Genomic DNA, 18,607 nt, shown 5'->3' on the forward strand with positions numbered 1-18,607 from the left:
GCAGAACTGAATGCAGACACACGCAAGCAAGCTATGCTGAAGGAGATAGGCGCTTCCTACCGGAAAGGAGAGAGACTGGGAAGAGCATAGGGAGAGAAGACAGGGTGCTTTCCTGGTGGGTGCGCTCCATGATTCCTTCAGAGTCATCAGCATCGAGTTCACAGCTTAATAAAAGCACTAGGAGTGGTGAATACTTTACCATGACACTTTCGGTGTGTAGATGGTGACTACAGCGTCACTTGTAGCTTGTCACAATGGAACTGAGCCAGCAGGGAGACAGGGTTCCAGGAAGCAGTGCGCGAGGAAAAAGGCTGTTGGAGCGGAGCGGATGAGGGATGAGACCAGCGGGGCTCATCATATGTACTTTATCATTATTATTCTTAGTTGATAAATAAACACAAGCTGTTTCCCCAAACTGCCTCTGCGCTTACCTCATGGAACACATTCTACAGAGGGGTGAATACTTTACCACAACACTTTATGTGGCCTGTTCTGACACCCCAAGGTTCCCTTTGAACTTAAACGTTATCACGGCCACCAGCCATCGACATTGACAAGCCTTGATGTTGATGAAGTCTTTAATTGTGGCAAAACATGGATGTTGAGAAAGCATATAACGTTATGGGGAACCTCCGTCGTTAAGAACTTCCAACATTGAGAAGTTATAACATTGAAAGACCATGACATTCAGAGGCCATGACTTTGATATCCAATAGCTTAGAAAAATTCGAGAGGCCATAATGTTGAGACAACATTTGCTATCACATTGCCAGACTTTTGGCAAGTTCGGACTACGTTGTAATAATTTACTCTGGGCTTGCTTACCAGGAAAAGGCATTAGTCACACCAGGAGCTGACAAGAGAGCATGACGTTAAGCACTAGTCTGAGCCTCCAGGAGACAAATTAGATCCTTGGCAGCACAGAATAAGCTCTTCATCTTCCAGAGTTTGATCAAATGTCCATAATCAAAGCCACGCTGTTGTCAGATCATGACTCTCAGGCCGTTTATTGTTACCTGTCCTTCATGGAGACACAGCCTTGTTGGCTCCTTGTGGAGGCATGCGTTTGTTGGTGTTAAAAGGTGCCTAGACAATACTACTGTCCCTGCGCCCTGATCTTCCACCCACAGCGTCCAACAGTGGTTGCCATTGCAAATCCTTTTGACTAGAGCCCATCTTAGGATCTAATTATTCTTATGGGGGCAAGGGACATTGCAGGGAGCAGATGCTTAGCAAGAACCACTTTGAAGGCAGTGTCAATGCTTAGACATCAGAGGCCTGCCCCACAAATATTAGCTAATCTCCACATCCTTATACGTGTTTCTGACTTTCTCATGGGCTGTATCATGCCAGCATCATGCAGAGCTGGAAGTGCAGCAGAGCTTTGGGGCAGGTTTCTTTGCTCCCTCCGTTTCAGGGCGGGGGGTGGGGGGTGCAAAGCCAACTTCTGGCTGACAAGCTAGCTTCCAGATAGTTCAAACAAATTGGCAAAATTGAATGCCCAGCAAACCATCCTTTTCCTCCCTTCAATTTTATGTTTTTTTAGGATATTGGCTCATTTGGTGACTCAGTTCAGGCAAGGGAAGGTTTTAACTGCCAGGAAGTACATGAGTCCAAGGGGTTGAGGACATTCTGCATCCGATTAATCCTGTTCTGCAGGCTGCAGGAACAGCTAGACTTCAAGTGGTGTCAGCTAGATGGAGTCTGGGAAGAAGACATCTTTGTGAACAATGTGATGAAGCGCGCTCTGTTCTGGTGGACGTACACTCCCAACCTGGTCATGGGAATGCCATTTCAGTATTAGGTTTATCAGCTGTTGCTGGTGTGTGATGTATCTCTGTCAAGCTGGGGGTCCACCTTAGGCATCTTTAGTTTCAGTGTAATTGGTCTTCAAGGGAGTCGTGGCATGTGCTGGAAATGAGGGTGATACGCCTTGCACTCAGAACCTTCCTTCTAGTAGTATCCAGGAAGTCTGTCAGCATTCAAACCGACAACATAACAGTGATGTGCTGCATTCAGACCAGACACAGGAGGGCACTGGGATGCGCTAACCTTGTGAAGGTGGTTCTGCAGTCACCAAGTGAGGCTGCCGGCGGTGCATCTGGCAGGAGAAAAGAATGTGACTGCAGATGCACTCACCAGGAATCTAAGAGGTTGCCATGAGTAGGAGGTGGATGTGGAAGTGGTAGCTCATCTTTTCTGAGGTTGCCCTACACCCTCACCCCCACCCCAGAGGTTCATCTGCTCTCACTACTGCAGAAAACCATACTTTGCTTTTGAGGACTCTCCATCCGAAGACTCAGGGGATGTGTTTTTGATCAGCTGGTCAGCGACATTTGTGTATGCTTTTCCTCCAATCCCTGATACAGAAAGTTATCAACAAGTTGAGGCGCTCTCCCTGCAATTTGATACTGATCACCCTAATATGGGTCAGGCAGTCTTGGTACTCAGAGCTTCTGCATGTATATCTGGAGCCCAATGTTCTGTTGCCACGCTGACATGACTTGTTTTCCAGGGAACAGGGCAGGGTGTTCCACCACAACCTAGTCTCCCTCAATCTGGTGGTGCGGCTCCTGAGGTCCTAGAGTTAGGCCATTTGGCGCTGGGGCAGGATTGCATGGGCTTTCTGGCCAAGGCAAGAGCACTCTTCACAAGGGACACCTATGCTTAAGAAATGTTAGAGGTTCTGCAACTGGTGTGCTTGAATGGAGGGTGCCTGGTCCTTTGCCGGTTTCATAAGATCTGGCCTTATTTTCTGGACATGGCTTGGGGTGCCCATCAACACTCTTGTTTTGTTTGTTTGTTTATTGATTTGTATAGCGCACCGAACCCTGGGGTATCTGGGCGCATTTTCAGAAGATTACAGATTGGCATAAACAGGGTACAGGCAATGAGGTTACTCTTCAATGCGAGTTTATCTTTCTGCAGTCATGAGACAGCCATGTCATGAATCATTGTTTGCTCTCGCCGTAGTTAAGTGAGTTCCAAAGGAGCCTCCTTCAGAAGATTCTGCATTAACCAACGCACCTATCTGCTGCTGGGACAAATTGTGGGATTTAGTCACTTCTCCCCAGGGAGAGCCTTTCCTTGTAGAGACTAGGGAGGTAAGCCTGCTATGTGATATTCCCTCTGGGGTCAGCGGCAAGTGGGACTGCACAGGGAGAGACTCCCCATTGGGGGCAAGGACTCCCGTTTCGCAGAAACTACCAAAATCCCACGTTCTTGAACCGACTGTAACATCACGTCTTCAGAAAGGACCAGCAGACCAAACCACTGTTTGATATTGTGTCATAGGATCCCAGATCCAACCTGAAGAAATACCTGGTAAGACTACTGTGAAGAAGAAGAGTGAGCGAGTAATAACGATCACTCAGTCGGTAGAAACCAGCAATACTGTGACGAGAAGGAACGAGCGAGCGATGGAAAGCGCTCAACTGGAAGAGAAAAAGAACTATAATCCTCTGCTGGGGAGGGCCCAGCAATGTCTTATAAAAAGGGAAGAAGGACCATTATCAGTGAGAAGTGAAACCCACGCGTTTCAGACCAGCGTTGTTGTGGAAGCTGGTCAAAACCGGGCGATCCTCTGTATTGAAAACGCAACTAGCTGGTGTGCGAGGGAAGCACCAGGAGAGCTGAAGGAAGAGCAGAGCAGGGGAAGGAAACCCCAAAGAATAGCACCAGTCACGAGGGGTGGCATGGTCCAAAGAAGGTGGACTATGCAGTTTGGTAATTACGCTGAGACCACTACACCGCTGGCACCGTGGACAAGAAGCAGAGAGAGTTAGAGATAAAGCAGAAGCCGTTCTGACCGAATTATGACAAGACCCTATCCTGCGAGCAGGCCCAGCAACGCCAACCCATACAATAGAATGTAATGGGGATGGCGGGAGACCTGGGAGCGAACACGAGTATAATGACCTCCAGAAACATACTCATCACAGTAGCCTTGATCATCAAAAGGACTCATCCCACTCGTCCCAGTGATACAAGAAAAAAGCGAAACAGTGAGAATCATCACAGGTCTTAATCTACTAGTCCCAGTGATACAAAACAAAGTAAGAGGGTGAGATTCACGCGACTCATCCTACTTGTCCCAGTGAAATGAGAAAGAACTGATAGAGTGAAAATCATCATGGGACTCTTCCTATTTGTCTCAGTAATGCCAGAAATAGGACGGAGAACTGGAACAACATAAGGCAGGTTCATTTCCCTGTAGAGACTAGAGAGAGACTTTCAGAGACACTTGAGAAAAGCACAATAAAAGAATCTCTGAGGCCATGAAGGCAGAAGAAGAGGACTTCATAAAGTCAAGAGAAAGGGGTACCAGGGAGTTGGAAAAGTCCCCTAAAGGAACAGAATGAGTGAATACAGCAAATAGTCTTTAACGATCTAAGAATTATAGGCTGGAGAAGCCTTTCCAGGAGAAGGGGGTTCTTCTCGTGGACTTTAGTTGCTTGGTCTTAGTGGTAGGGTCAGTGCAGCTTAGTTTTGGAAGGGGGACAGACTTGAAGAGAGGCAAATTAATGTGTCATTCATTACATCGCCCCCTCCCCGCCTCGATATTATAGAAATGAAAGATTCACATAATTTATGGCATTTGCTCCCTCACCGCAGATGCGAAAGACGCTACTCATTGAGGCAACTCTACCCTGGAGGGATCGAAGAGGAGCTGAATTTGCAGGCTATGGCAGATATGAACATGCTGTAACCAGGATGACGAAGGCAGATGAATGACGCCACTCTTGGAGTTAACACACGTAGAGGCATCAGACACAAAGCAAATACGCATCCACTGCAAAGATACACAAACAACTGGCCAAACTGCATTTAGACATGAAGAATAGGCTTGCATCCAATAGACACTAGAGAACTTATTCCCACATACATGCTGAAACGCAAGAGGCATAAGAATACATATAAAGCCTGCTTAACGCAGAAGTGCAAAAGGAATGAGTGGTCATGATAGATAAGATGGACGGTGCCAACCACGTTAAATTGAATGGGAGACATCGAGAAACCTTGAAGTTGCAGGGGAAGCTGAACAGCCCAGACAACTGTAGATCCCTTGCTAAGGTTACCGTGGAAAGAAATGTTTGGATCAAGAACAGATGACACCAGTTACTAGGCGTTAGACACATTCCTCTTAGTTTAAGCAAAGAAACATATTAATAAGGGCTAAAATCTTTGTAAATGCTGAGCAGAATAATCCAAAATGTGGTCTCCACACTTGACCTGCAAGTGGAGAAGAAGGGCTATTCAATAGATTCAGGGGCAGACAGGCTGAGGCCTTCGTTCCCATCGATTTCTCCATACAAGGATACAAGATATGCCAGGTCCTGGCTTGGGGCCTAGACAATCAGAGATGGTAGCCTAATTGTGAGAAGTAGCACCTTGGTGCCGATCCCCCTGGCTACTATTGTTGCTCTAGTGCCGATAACCTTCCAAGTTGCCAAGACTAGGAAAGTGAATGCTAACCAATCCTTACCCTCCAATAACGGTACTCCATTAATTGTTGCACCAGCCAATTCAATAGAGTAGAGATGACATGCATTCACCTGTAACAATTTAGGTGGTTGTCTTGGGTGGAGCCACCAGATAGAGTGCAACCAATGAAAACACTAACCCCTATGGAAAATATACTTAGTTGATTCCCTTAACCAATCCCTCGAGCCCTTTGCTCCTCTACTTCTAACTCCCTCAGGGTTAGTCGTTTTGCAAAGAAACAAGCTGATGGCAGATCCCTGTCTTCGACCGGGGCCTCCCTTTGGAACAGCCTCCATGCTGCCTTGAAACTTGAGGAGAACCATCTTCGGCTTCAGAAGCACCTCAAGACCTTCCTCTTTGCTTTTGCCTTTGCCCCCCTTGTCCCCTGCTGATCTGTTTTCTCTCCTGGCATGGTGACCTGGCCACCCTCTGTCATTCGGACCCGGGTACCTGCTCACCCTACCACCCTCCTGCACTGCCTCCGGGCCACTCTTTGCACTGGGGTTCTGTATCTGTACCAGCACAGTCCCCCTCCCATTTCTCTTCTGCACTTATCAGATATACTGACTAATCTATCACCTACCACTAGCTGGTTGCACTACCAAGGCTTATCGCCTTTATTTATTTATTATATTTAGTATTTATTCTGCTCTACTCTGTTCCGTACTTTCCACTTCCTCCCCGCCCCTCCATGCACTTCCCCCCTTTTCCCTTTTCCATGCACTTGCGCTTTCTTAATGTCACTGGGCCTAGTAAAATCGCTGTTTTTGTTTTGTTTTCTCCCCTGTTCCCCTCCCTTTGTATGGTCGCGCTCTGAAACACTTGTGTACGAGCGCGATATAAACAAAATATAATTTCATTTCATCTCATTTCACCACAGGTTTTTGTGACGCTGAAGAGTAATGTGACATCAGTTGTGACGTGTTTTATGTTTATAACCATTTGTGAAACCTAAGACGAGCGCATGCTTAGAGATTGTGGCGATCATTGCGCCCCCTGTTTTATATGGAGTGTGAATAAAACAGGTCTTTGCCAAATTTTTTGACTGTACCGTTTTTGGGTCTGGAATTTCCCCGCCCTGTCCAGTCTGCTTACCTGGGGGTTTCCACACCACCTTAACAGACTGTTTCCTTTGGACTTCACAACAGACGACAAGCGCCCTAGGTAGGCAGGAAAATCCACAGATTAGGGATAGTGAGGGCTTTAATTTATCATCAATTCAATAAAACATCTGTAAGAATGCCAAAAACAGGTCTGTCTCCTTCGGACATACCACAGAGTGGGCCTTATTACGAGGCAGGCGGAATGGGTTTAATGGCGCCGGAAAAGGTGCCGGTGCCGTTAATCCCATTCCGCCCTATTACGAGGTTCCCTTGCGGGACCCGCTCTGGACGTCTGGTCAGACCAGACGTCCTTTACGGGTCCTGCAAGGGGACCAGGGAGCTAACAACGGGCCCGTTATTAACGGGCCCGTTGTTAGCTCCCTCCCAATTCCCATTGAGCCCTATGGGGGCTGAAATGGGAATGAGGATGTGTTCCCTGAATGGGGAAATACCGGGTCCTCCGAGGTTGGAATGGCCCGGTATTTCCCCATTCAGGGACCACGGAACCGGACCCGAGTTTGGAGGAAAACTCGTAATGAGGCCCAGAGTTTTTCCAGAACCCAACCAGCGCTTACGTTTTACCCAGACAGGACTACATCTTTCTGGAATTCGGAGCAACTACTGATCGCCTTCTCAGATCAGAACAAGGGGCATGCCATATTGAAGCAGAGCATTGCCTCATGGATTGTGGACTGTGTCAAGTTCTGCTATGAAAAGGTCAATCAGTCGTTGCCCGGGAGAGTTGGGGCACACTCAACCAGGGGCAAGGCAGTGGTTTGTGTATTGTTCCCCAACACTCCACGGTCCAACTATGTAGTGCTGAGAACCCCATTTTAATGAGAACCCTCTTCCTGCTTATCCCAGGTACGGAAGCCATTTCTGGTTGTCTTTTTCCTTTCTGCATGATCGTTTGGTATTTATATTTTTAAAGTATGTGTGTCTATATAAGACCCAGTTCCTGGGATGGTTTAGCTCCTTACCTTTCTGTGTAGAGCCTCCGTATTGGTGTCTTTTACAGATTCACGCACGCCTGCCCTCCTCTAGTGCACGCTGAGAAAGCGTGCCAGGAATCTGAAAGTTAAACACTCATTTGTAGAATGTGGGCTGGCAGCACTGCGTGTGTCACAATGGCCCGGCTGTGAATGAGCTCTTAAAGGAGCAGTAGCCTGCTAATGCAGACTGCTTGTTATTTGAAATGTATTTAAGTGCAATGTTTATTTCAGAGAGATTCCTAGCACGCTGGTGAGAATATGTAAATATATAAAAGACACAAGTATTGGGGATCTACACTTAGTTATTTTTGCTTTAGCCCCCAACTGGAGGTGTTATTGATGGACACTCTGCTACTATTACTATTTTAAGGTGTTTATGTTATTCCCCCCTTCGCCAATCATATTTTCCTTTGTATCTTGCCCTCTTCATATCTTAAAGGTTGATCCTCATTTTTAACTGTTTACTTTCTTGGTGCACTTAAAGCTGGGTTTCCGATATGTGTTAATAAAAGTTGTCTTAGGTTCAGGGCGCCCTGGGCTGTCTTACACGCCTCTCTCTGCCTTAAGTACTCCAGTTTTGACAACCGTACAGTGCCGTGCCTTCCCCTATGTCATATTATCAAACATCTAAGAAGGCATTTTATCATACTTAATATGCTTTTCAATTGTATAATTGAAAGAATGAAATTCATGTTTTATTACTCCGTTTCTCGGTTCTGTTTCGATCCTTGATCAGCACTTCATAGGAGAGGGTGTTGACAATGTTGAGTGTATAATGTAGACACTGTAAAGTCTAGCGGCTGTACAGAGAGTGACTGGTAACACGGGGCTGCTCTTTGTTACCAAGCCTTTACTAGAGCTGCTTTTCAGAGCTACACTGGCAGCATTTCCCCACAGGCCTGTAGTACGTATTCACGTTTCAAGGAGCAGCAGCGGGGCTTCACGAGCACTCTGACCTGGGACGGGCAATAATCAGAAAGGCAGGGTCTCCTGGAATAGAGTGCAGACCTGAAAACTTAGACTCGTCTGAAGGTGCTTGCTGAAAAGCATTGTATCCTAAATTGATAACCCAACTAGACATCAGAGAATATATCTCACCCTTGTTTTGCTGCTTGGAAATTCTTGCTACTCTGAGCCATTATGCGTGTAGACTCAAGGAGATGGGCGTTTTGCATTGGACCCTGCTGTCTAAGCTGTTGTGTCAATGCTCGTGTATGATCACATTTGATTTCTACTGACATTTCTTTTCAGCAGTCTTTAGTCTGAGTTTTTTTGTGGGTTTTGTGTTGCGTAAGATTGTATGTATGCCTTCTTCCTGAAGGTCTTTCTCTGCATGCCTGGCCTGTGCCTCCGTTAGGGATCAGACACAAGGATCTATGCGATGACTGCGACCCCCATAATTGCGATGGCCCAAAATGCATTTCTTTTATTTTACAGCACATACATATGCGGGGGGAGAACCCCCCCACATCACTATTATATCATATTATAGTCCCCCACATATATGATGTAAGTGGGCCTAAAAAAAAAGTCAGGATTTCGACCGTCGCAATTATGAGGGCGACATTTTGGGCCATTGCCAGACACAGGAGATGATGGGCTACTCGACAAAGTGAGCCAAAGTCTTGCACTATTTTGCACTCCAGATGGATGGGCGTTGCTCCGTAATGCTGAAGGCTCGGCCCTCTCTAGGGCTCCGTCTGCAAAACATAGCCCATTCACTACTAATACAGTCCAATAAACAACTGCAACATTTATCTCCTAGTGAGGGCATATGTGTCACAAGCTTGGCAGATCCTTGCCCCATAACAAGGAGTGAGGCCCTGTCTGGAAGCGGCGAGTCGTTGCTGGGAAAAGCGTATGTAAAGTTACAAATAGAGACTAAATAAAACACTGAGACATAGCTATTTTTATAAAACAGCTTTATGTTACTATACAAATAAATAGCAAAAGGGTAAAAATAGCAGAGGATTAAGTCTTAATTGGTAGCATCATGTCAAAACACAATTGTTAGCGTGAACAGATAAGCACATTGCATGAACTGATCCAACAGTAAACACACATTTGAGAAGAGCGATTACTATTCTCTCTCTACCTGTAGGCAAAAGCTTGGCAACACCAGAAATGGATTCAAAAGAAACAAGACCGCGATGGCTGTGTTCCATAAAATGTGATACCAGCTCAGAAAACAGCAGCATTGACCAGAGGAGGTTTTGGTAGCTTTCAAAACAAGCACGGCAAAACTGAAAGATTTGGGGCCAACCTCATTGGTTCTATTCTTTACCCTGCAAGCAGCAAATTGGTGGACTATTTATTTTCAACATGCAAAAGACATGTGTCCTTTTTGTGTCTGTCAATAGCAGGCAGGAAATTGGCCTAATGAATTCATCTGGAAGTCCGTATTTGGGGCAGATATCTATGTTGATATCAGACACTGTTTAATGTGAATTATACGGAGGACGATGGGCCTCTGAATGGCTGAGAAAGGTACACACGGCCAATCACTTCTTCTGCCCAGCAGCACTACCAGTACCTCAGTCCTCTAGTGAACTACTTAGTAACGAGTAATAGTCACTGAACACGCCTGAAAAAGACCCCACTGATGACACTACTTTGACGGAAATTAATGGAGGAAAAAAGAGGGAAAGCGGAGTGATAGTGAAGGTATAGTCAGAGGAGTTTACGGTGACAGCCCCCACTATTTCAAAAATAAAATAAGGCATTATTAATGTCGACAAACTTTTTTCTGACAATTCATCATTGTGTTATACAATCTTTTTAGATGCATCCAATGTACTATACAAAGGGAACATTAAAACAAAAAAGAGATTGACGAAAATCCCATAGGTGGATAAATGAGATCAGGGCACTGCTGTCTTTGTTCAAAAGTCAATGATTTCGCAGCTGGGTAAAAGAGCTGTAATAGCACTTGATAACAGTGGCCTCTGGTTTTGGTGCCAGTGAGGACAAAAAGCTCCTGGTTGGGTACTGGTCAATGCCATTCCACTACTTTGTGGTTTACTGGTGGCACGTCAGGTTCTGAAAGGGGTCAAAGAGCGATGAGCTTTTCCTAGCTCTGCCACTTCACCGAGTTTGGGGATTTGCCATGAAATAAAAATGAAATGAAATAATTACCATAAACGAAATGTTTGGAGTGTTTCAATGTTACTGTACCTGGAGTTCTTCAATGGGCCTAGGAAGGAGCTATTCAACAACACTACGGAAGGGTCTACTTGGACTTTTTTCGGCAAACCCGTGGCAGCAGTTGTTAGTGATTCTAACGCAATAGTTACTTGGCAATTCTAATGCAGGACTTAATTGCTTGATTGATAATGTGGGATTTGCTTGGCGACTATAAAACGTGGCTTGCTTAGTGATAGTTAAGGCAGAGGTTACCCAGTAACAGTGTGGGAGGGGTTCCTTGGTGCCCATGGGGTGGGAGTTGTTTGTTGAATATGAGGCTGAAGGTAACTGACACTGGGGCCGCCAGAGTTATCTGACTCCGGCAACCCTAAAGAGAGCTCCCTGGTGACTGAGTTTTGAGTTGCTTGGTAACTGAACTGGAAGTTCCTTATGAGGGAATACAAAAGAAGTTGCTTTCGTAACCTAAATGCGAGGGATGCTGGTCAATCTTAAGGAGTTGCTTGCTGATACCAATGGAAGAGATGCTCGATGACTGTAAGAAGACAAATCTTTGTCGACCCAAAGGCTGATGTTGCATCCTGAAAGAGTGGCTTTCTGAGCCTAAAGCCATGTTTACTGGGCAACCCGGAGGAGAAGGTGGCTTGCTAATTACCCCTAAGGGTGAATTGTTTGGTGAACACAAGGAGGTACGGTCGTGTTGCCCTTAAAGAGGGAATTAGTTACATGGTGACCCAAAATAGGGAGTTGCTTGGAGACCCCCAATGAAGAATCAGCCTCAGGTGGGACAAGGCACAGTATGTGGCTCTGCCAGTCAGTGCCCGCATTTTCTCAGTGACATATGCTCTCAACGTGCCATTAAGAAATACATGACTGGCTTTTCATAAAATCTACAGCGAGCAGTGTGATCAAATACTAATTAAATCATTTATAAAGGGCAAAGCAGGTATATAGCTTGGGAGCAAAATGAGAGGCTTTCCCGGACGCAGCTGCAGACACACCACCACAAGATGAGCATCAGTCACAATCCACAAATAAGAAATCAGCCCTGAATCAGTGGCAGATGCAAAACTTCGGTGTGCTAATAGAATGGTTTGCACCACACACTGGTGTCCTGATAGCCATTTGCTTAACAGTGCAGGCACCTCCGTTTGTTTGGAGCATCTGGACACATGGTGTCCTAGAATCTGTGTTTCTGCGCCCCGATGCCTGCAGGTTTTGGCACAATATAAATGCATTTTTTTTTAAAATGGTCTTGGTATGAGCTAGAGACACCCCGGCTGACAAAAAGGTAGGCAGATAACCTTCAGTCAAATGGTCAAACGCAAAGGACTGAGCAGTAACCGCATGATGGAATAAAGGTCTTGTAGTCAAACAGCCATTGCAAGACATAGCTTGAGGTGCACATGTCATCTGCTATGGTGAAGCAGGCTTTGGCATCGCAATGAGGCAAAATGAGGTCTTCCTACTAGAATGGATGAGATGGGCGTGGTGGTCAGGTGTGCAGCGTAGGGGCAACCCAATCACAAAGACCCAGCTGACAAGGGTAAAAGGTTCCCACGCCCCGTGAGTTCATAATAGGGGAGGGGCCTCCCCTTGTGCACAGTTTAATGACAAGTAGTAGAAACCTTCTGGCACAGTGGCTACTCGGTGTCAGGTCGTGGCGATCACGGGACTCAGAAGCATGGCCTGTTGATGGCCTGTTACACAAAGGGCGAACAGGCACAGAAGTATGGATAAAGAGTACAGGGCAGACTTCTAAGTGCCTGCGTCCTCACCCACTAGCCTTTCAGAGGCAGCAGGCGGTTGGCACACCTTTTGATTTCTCGTAGAACATAGACCAATTCACCTCTACTCTGGGGGATAAGCTAGTATGTTTATGTCATTGTATATACGTTCTCATACTATACACGCAGACGCTATACCTGCCCACAGCACGTGAAATCGCCCTTTAAGTGTGCTCCTAATCGTGAACCATGTTTTATGCCTGCTTTCGGACTTTTCCTATTGGCCTGGAAATGCCCTGATTTTTAGTATCGGTATCCACTTTCTCGCTCTGAAAAACTGCTCTCCACAACCTTCCAAAAAGGATTTGCCGGATGCTAATATCGCATCACGAAAAGTGGCATTCTCCAATACTGGCAGCCACGTGGTACGGTGATGCGACTCTTGCATTTTTTGTATGTAGAACACTGCGTTTTTGTGGGTTCTTCAATGACCATCTGCCAAAGGGCATCAACCCTGTGAGACATGTACACCACCGCCCACCCTAGGTTTTCAATGGGTCAGTCCTGTGCATTGAGATGGATAGGCAGGCTAGGTTACCCAAAGCAAGAGGGTGTCCACTGACTTCCCAGGATCCTTTGCTCTCCCCGCGTGGGATGAGTGCGTCACTGCTGCAGAGTGTCCCGTCAGGTGTACAATACGCCAGGTGTCATTCTGTCATGGACCACCCACTGGCCCCGGGAAGAAGCTACACTGCTCTCCCTCTGTCTGACCAGATAGATCGGGAGGTTAAGGCACCAGTGCTTTGCCTACAGTGAGTCCTGCACGTTGTTGATTCTAGCTTTGATTGTTCTGAAATGGACAGTGTAAGCCTGACATGTCTGATGAGTAACAGTCCCGTTACAAACAGTGTTTAAAGTGCCTGGACACCCCGGAAGGAGTATTGTGCGCAATATAGCAGTACAGCTATTCTTATTATTTTCAGTAGAGAAAAATCAACAGTACATTCATGGCACATTCACACGAAGATACACACTGAGTAGATCCATGTTGCAGTTAGTAACGGCTCTGTGGAGGGAGCAGGCATGTCTCCGTTGGTGGCTCCTTCTTGGCGTTTCAGCTGCACTTTAGGGCTGGGGTCAGCTAAGTGCTTCCGGCTGGGGCCTCCTTGATGGCGAGCGCTCGCTCACGCTCAAACGTGAGCTTGTTCTCTTCCGCAGTGCCCAGGATGCTCTCGATGTCGTGCACAGCTTCCTGTAATGGGAGAGGGAAAGCTGGTGGGTACGAGTACAGCAGGCTGCCCTAACCCACCCAGCTGATTTGCCGAGGCAATCCAACCCCAGCACCGCACACTTCGGTTTGAGGGACAGATGACTCATTGCAGCACCATGGGTGGAGATGGGGCGAAGGGCGGCACGAGGACCACTTCATGCGAATCTCCATTGATTTCAGAGTCCAACGTCTAGTAGGGGCCTTGCACCAGGCCTAACAGCGGCTCTGACCAGAGGTATACAGGCAAGAGTCCTATCATTGGATCAGGGTATCCCACACCAGCCCAAGCATGCACAGACTAGGCCAGCACCACACCCGGATCTGAACAGGGTGCCCCATACCTTTCCCAGTATCACATCAGGTCCTTTTGCATGGCCCAGGGCATAACCCGTGAATCCTCACAAAAGGACTGGTTGTAGGAATCGAGATCCACTTCCCCCTGAAACCTGGATCCCATATTACCACATCTGACATTTATGTTGGAAACATGGTACCCAAAACATAAAGCATAAAATGATCAGATCGGCTCAGCAGACTGAGTCAATCAAGGCTAACCAAAGCTGCTACTAAACATCGAGCCCAGAGTATCCCCAGACCTGGTCTCTCCAGGCACTGCTATGTTATGTTATATGGCATTTGTATAGCGCTTCATGTCACTGGGATGGCCTCAAAGCACTGTGGGTGAACGCTCTTCGAGGACCGATCGCAGAGCTATGAGAATTGAATGGAGGATTTTAGAATGTGTGTGTGTGTGTGTGTGTGAATTTTAGCCTGCACAAAGATAGGTAGGGGCGGCTAAGTCCCTGCTAGTGACCCATGCAGACCTGGCTAGTGGATGGTTGCTGTGATTGGCTGTCGGGAGAGAAGGCAAGTCAAGGAGACCGATTATGTGCCCAGCGGGACCACATTTAGATATGGGACTCAGCTGCATTCTAATGGCAGAGGGATGTGCGTATTGAAGTAGAGTAGTGAATTGTTGCACATGTACGCGGGTGTGCGCCCACTCCCCGGAAGGGGTACGGCTATATTCTATTGAGATGGAGTGCTTTACGTACCCGAGAGTCAAGGCTGATATCTAGTTGTAATGAGGGTTTGCAGATCGTATCATACGGATCGACTGGAATCCTTTCTGTGCATGCTAGGTACTGTCTTGTTGTCTCCTCAAGAGACTCATCGGTGCCCTCACCTAACTGTCAGGGGGTGATAGTTCACCCAGGAGGTAGGGTAGATTAGTCAAGATGCAGAAGGGAAGGGCCAGCTAGAGTGACTCCCGGAAAGCCAGGTGGTCCTCTATGCAGCGGATGCTAAAGTTACAGCTAATGGGAGCTTGGACGGAGAAAGAATATCCCCCTACTCTGGCTGATTTAGCCACTGGGATGACAAGAGCAGAGCTGTGCCTCATCTCAGGTTTCTGGGGGGCCTATAGGAATTGAGTTTGTGTTGAAGATATTCTGGTCCTGTGTTGTGCAGCGCTCGGTGTGTGATGCACATTGCCCTGAACGTGGAGTGTCGCCCGATCGGCAGCCAGTGAAGGACACAGAGGGCGAGTGAAATGTGTTCTCTGGGGCCATGGGCAAGAAGGCGCCTTGCTGCAGGGTTTTGAACCCATTGGTGTTTTCTGAGTTGTGATGCAGGGGCACCCAAGTGTAGGGTGTTAGCATAGTCTATGTGAGAGAGGATGATATCAGTTATTGCAGCAACTGTGTGTGAGAAGGACAGGTAGGGGGAAGATGCATCAGAGAATGCGTAGGTGTAGATAGCAGGTTTCAACACTGAGCTGATGTGCTGTGATAGTGTTAGGTCTGAATCCATGGTGCATCCAATGTGTTTTCCTGTGTTGGAGGTAGAAGGGGGTGGGCCTACAGAGAGCAGCCAAAGAGTGGGTTGGGGGAAGAGGGCAGGCCATCAGAGAGCAGCCAAAGAGTGGGTTGGGAGAAGAGGGCAGGCCATCAGAGAGCAGCCAAAGACTGGGTTGGGGGAAGAGGGCAGTTTTCACGCAGATCATGATTTCTGTTTCGCCGGGGTTGAAAAGTAGGTGGTTAGAAGTCATCCAGTTTTCAATTTCAATGAGGCATGCCGCGAGGTTGGGGATGGTGCTGGCAGGGTCCTTTGGGATCTTAAAGATGATTTGCGTGTCATCTGCGTAGTCTTAATTGTAATTGTTTATTTGTAAAGCGCTTATACACAAGTGAAGTGCTTCAAAGTGCTTAAAGGCAGGAAGGGAACAAGGGAATACAGAGTCATTCTTAGGCCTTGAAGTTTCCAAATGATCTAGCAAAAATTACTAGCAAACTAGGCCTGACAGCATTACTACTAGTTGTAGCAAGGTAGGCCATGTAAGCCGATTTCTTTTTGTTGCATGTGTTGAACGCCCAAACCCTGAGGTATCACGGCGTTGGTTACAGACATCTTTACATTGGTTCAAACACTTATGAAGAGCATGGATACATTACATACATTACAAATTAATACATTACATGGGTCATGTTTACTATATACATATTCTGGTAGTAGTCATTAGGTGACACCATATTATTGACTGTGTGTCAGATGGCTAAAACTTGTTAAATAGCCAGGTTTTTAGTAGTTTTTTAAAGCACTGAAAGGAGTCTTTGTTTTTTATGTTTAATGGTAGGGCGTGCCAAAGTTTGGGGGCCTGACATGTGAAACTACTGCCCCCTGCTCTAAACCTTTTATAGCACGGGACCTCAAGAAGCAAATAGTTATTAGATCTAAGCATTCTCTTAGATTCTTTTTTGCTTATTGAGTTGTTAATGTAGATAGGCGCTTTATTCGAGAGGCATTTGTGGGTAACACACAAGGATTTGAAAAAGATTCTGGCTTTGATGGGTAGCGAGTGGGTCTCCCTCCTGATAATGGCGATATGGTCGGTTTTCTTAATTCTCTGGGCTGCTCGCAGTGCTTTATTTTGCATAATTTGTCGTTTACCTAAGTTAGTGGTAGAGGTCCCTAGCAGGAGTACATTACAGTAATCCAACTTAGATAATATCAGAGCCATGGCTAGAGTAGTACAGTTTATGGACGAGAGGTACTGGTGACTTAGAGCAATTAGTTTAGATGTTTATGCAGTGGATGACGATAAGGCATTTACATGTTTCGTCATGGTTAGATTTGCATCTAGGTAAACTTCTAGGGTTTTTACCTGTTTTGATACTGGAACCGATGTACCATCAATGTTGATAGATGAGTAATCCGAGTGAAGGGCACTAATTTTGGAGCCCACAATGAGAATCTCAGTTTTCTCATTGTTAAGGCAAAGGCTGTTCAAGGCCATCCAATTTTGAATTATGCCGTATATCTTGTTGATGGTGAACGTGTCCTGGTCATAGATCCCTGTGATCGGTATGAGGATCTGGGTGTCATCTGCGAAGTTGGTGTAGATGACACCCATGGCATCCAATGCTGAGAAAAGAAGTTTTGTATATGCATTGTAAAGCGTGGGTGAGAGACATGACCCTTGGGGTACCCCTATAGGGACTGGTACGGGATCAGCAGCCTCTTTGCCTATGGTTACACTGGACGTGCATTCAGCTAGGAAAGATTTCACCTAGAGGGTGGCATCTTTAGAGAAGCTGAAGTCGTTTGCTAGAGTAGTACATAGTTTATCATGATCCTCGAGATCGAATGCTGCAGATTAATCTAACAGCAGTAGTATGCAAAGTTTACCTGCGTCCCTAATGGTGTCCATCTGGATTTTCAGATCAAGGAGTGCTGTTTCGGTAAATCCAGATTGTCTAACTCCTAGGAGCTGATTTTGTTCAAGATGAGCTTGAATTTGGGTGTATGCTATTTTTATCTATGATCTTGAGAAGGAACGGGACCGTAGTTATTGGTCGGTAGTTTGTGGGCACTGTCGGGTCAAGGGATGGTTTTTCATAAGTGGGGTCACTCATGCCTCTTTTATACTGGCTAGAACCGTATTTGTGTTGAAAGAGGCATTCACAAAGTTAGTGATAATGGGGGTGAGCGTAGGGGCACATATTTGAACTAAATGGGCTGGGAAATGATCCCCTTTACAATTGGAGGCTTTGAGTTTGCAGATGGCGTCTGTCACTAGGTCCTGGGTCACTGGTGTAAAATGGAAAAGCAAGTTAGCATTATCATTGGTTTTGTTGAGAGTATTTTTAGGGGTGTTTTTTCCAGCTAAGATTTTTCTTTTTATATGAATTTTCTTTTGTAGTAATTCAATTTTTGAGGCTAGCGCATTTTGGATTGTAGTGCATCATTCTTTGCTGGAGTTAACCGGAGTGGTGTCTGGTGTTGGGGTTTCCAATTCTTTAAGAATGGAGATTTACTCTTTGGAATTAGAGTTAAGGGTTGTTAATACAAGTGTTATATGCATTCGCTTTGTGGGATATAATTACTGCTTTGTAGATTTTATTGGCGCCTCTAAAAGCATTGGCCGCGTCTATTGTGAGGGATTTTTTGTAGATATGTTCAAGAGATCTTTTAGTTCGCCTTAGTGAAACTAACTCGTCATTGAACCAGAAGCTCTTTCGTTTATCGGCGCGTCGTGTTTTAGTTATTCTGGGTGCTACCGAGTCAATAGTGGTGGTGAGGCACTTGTGGTAGGTGTCAGCGAGGGTACAAGGGTTGTCACTTGTAACCATATTGGATGTCAAAGCATCACTTAGGATAGGGGCTAGATTCTCAGCTGTTAGCTTACAAATATTTCTGGTTTCATAAGTGTCCATTACCCTAGTCTTTAGGGGGCAGATCTCGTTACTAGTAATGGTGAAGTTGACACTATGGTGATCAGTCCAGTCAAGGGGTGCAATCGACTCGATAGATACTTTGGAGTTAAGCGTGAGTATCCAATCCAGCGTTCGGCCCTTAATGTGGGTAGGTGCATTCACCAATTGTATGAAA

At 46.2% G+C, this 18,607-nt stretch overlaps 2 protein-coding genes across 3 annotated transcripts in view; both read right to left on the reverse strand.

Moving 5' to 3' along the window:
* C11H15orf61 (chromosome 11 C15orf61 homolog) overlaps positions 1–7,594 on the reverse strand; it is a 150,030-nt gene extending 142,436 nt beyond the window's left edge. The window contains exons 1-2 of the mRNA XM_069625130.1: positions 7,568–7,594; positions 6,580–6,644 (exon numbers count right to left, since the gene is read on the reverse strand). The gene's annotated coding sequence lies outside the window, so the exon portion shown is untranslated. The remainder of the gene's footprint in view (positions 1–6,579; positions 6,645–7,567) is intronic.
* A 1,890-nt stretch (positions 7,595–9,484) lies between these two features.
* IQCH (IQ motif containing H) overlaps positions 9,485–18,607 on the reverse strand; it is a 1,923,049-nt gene continuing 1,913,926 nt past the window's right edge. For both annotated transcript variants that reach the window (XM_069625132.1, XM_069625131.1), the window contains one exon: positions 9,485–13,699. In XM_069625132.1, the coding sequence (XP_069481233.1) occupies positions 13,589–13,699 (111 nt within the window). In that variant the 3' untranslated portion in view covers positions 9,485–13,588. The remainder of the gene's footprint in view (positions 13,700–18,607) is intronic.

Source organism: Ambystoma mexicanum, chromosome 11 (genome assembly GCF_040938575.1).
Source record: "Ambystoma mexicanum isolate Mex_15411 chromosome 11, UKY_AmexF1_1, whole genome shotgun sequence".
NCBI classification, from domain to species: domain Eukaryota; kingdom Metazoa; phylum Chordata; class Amphibia; order Caudata; family Ambystomatidae; genus Ambystoma; species Ambystoma mexicanum.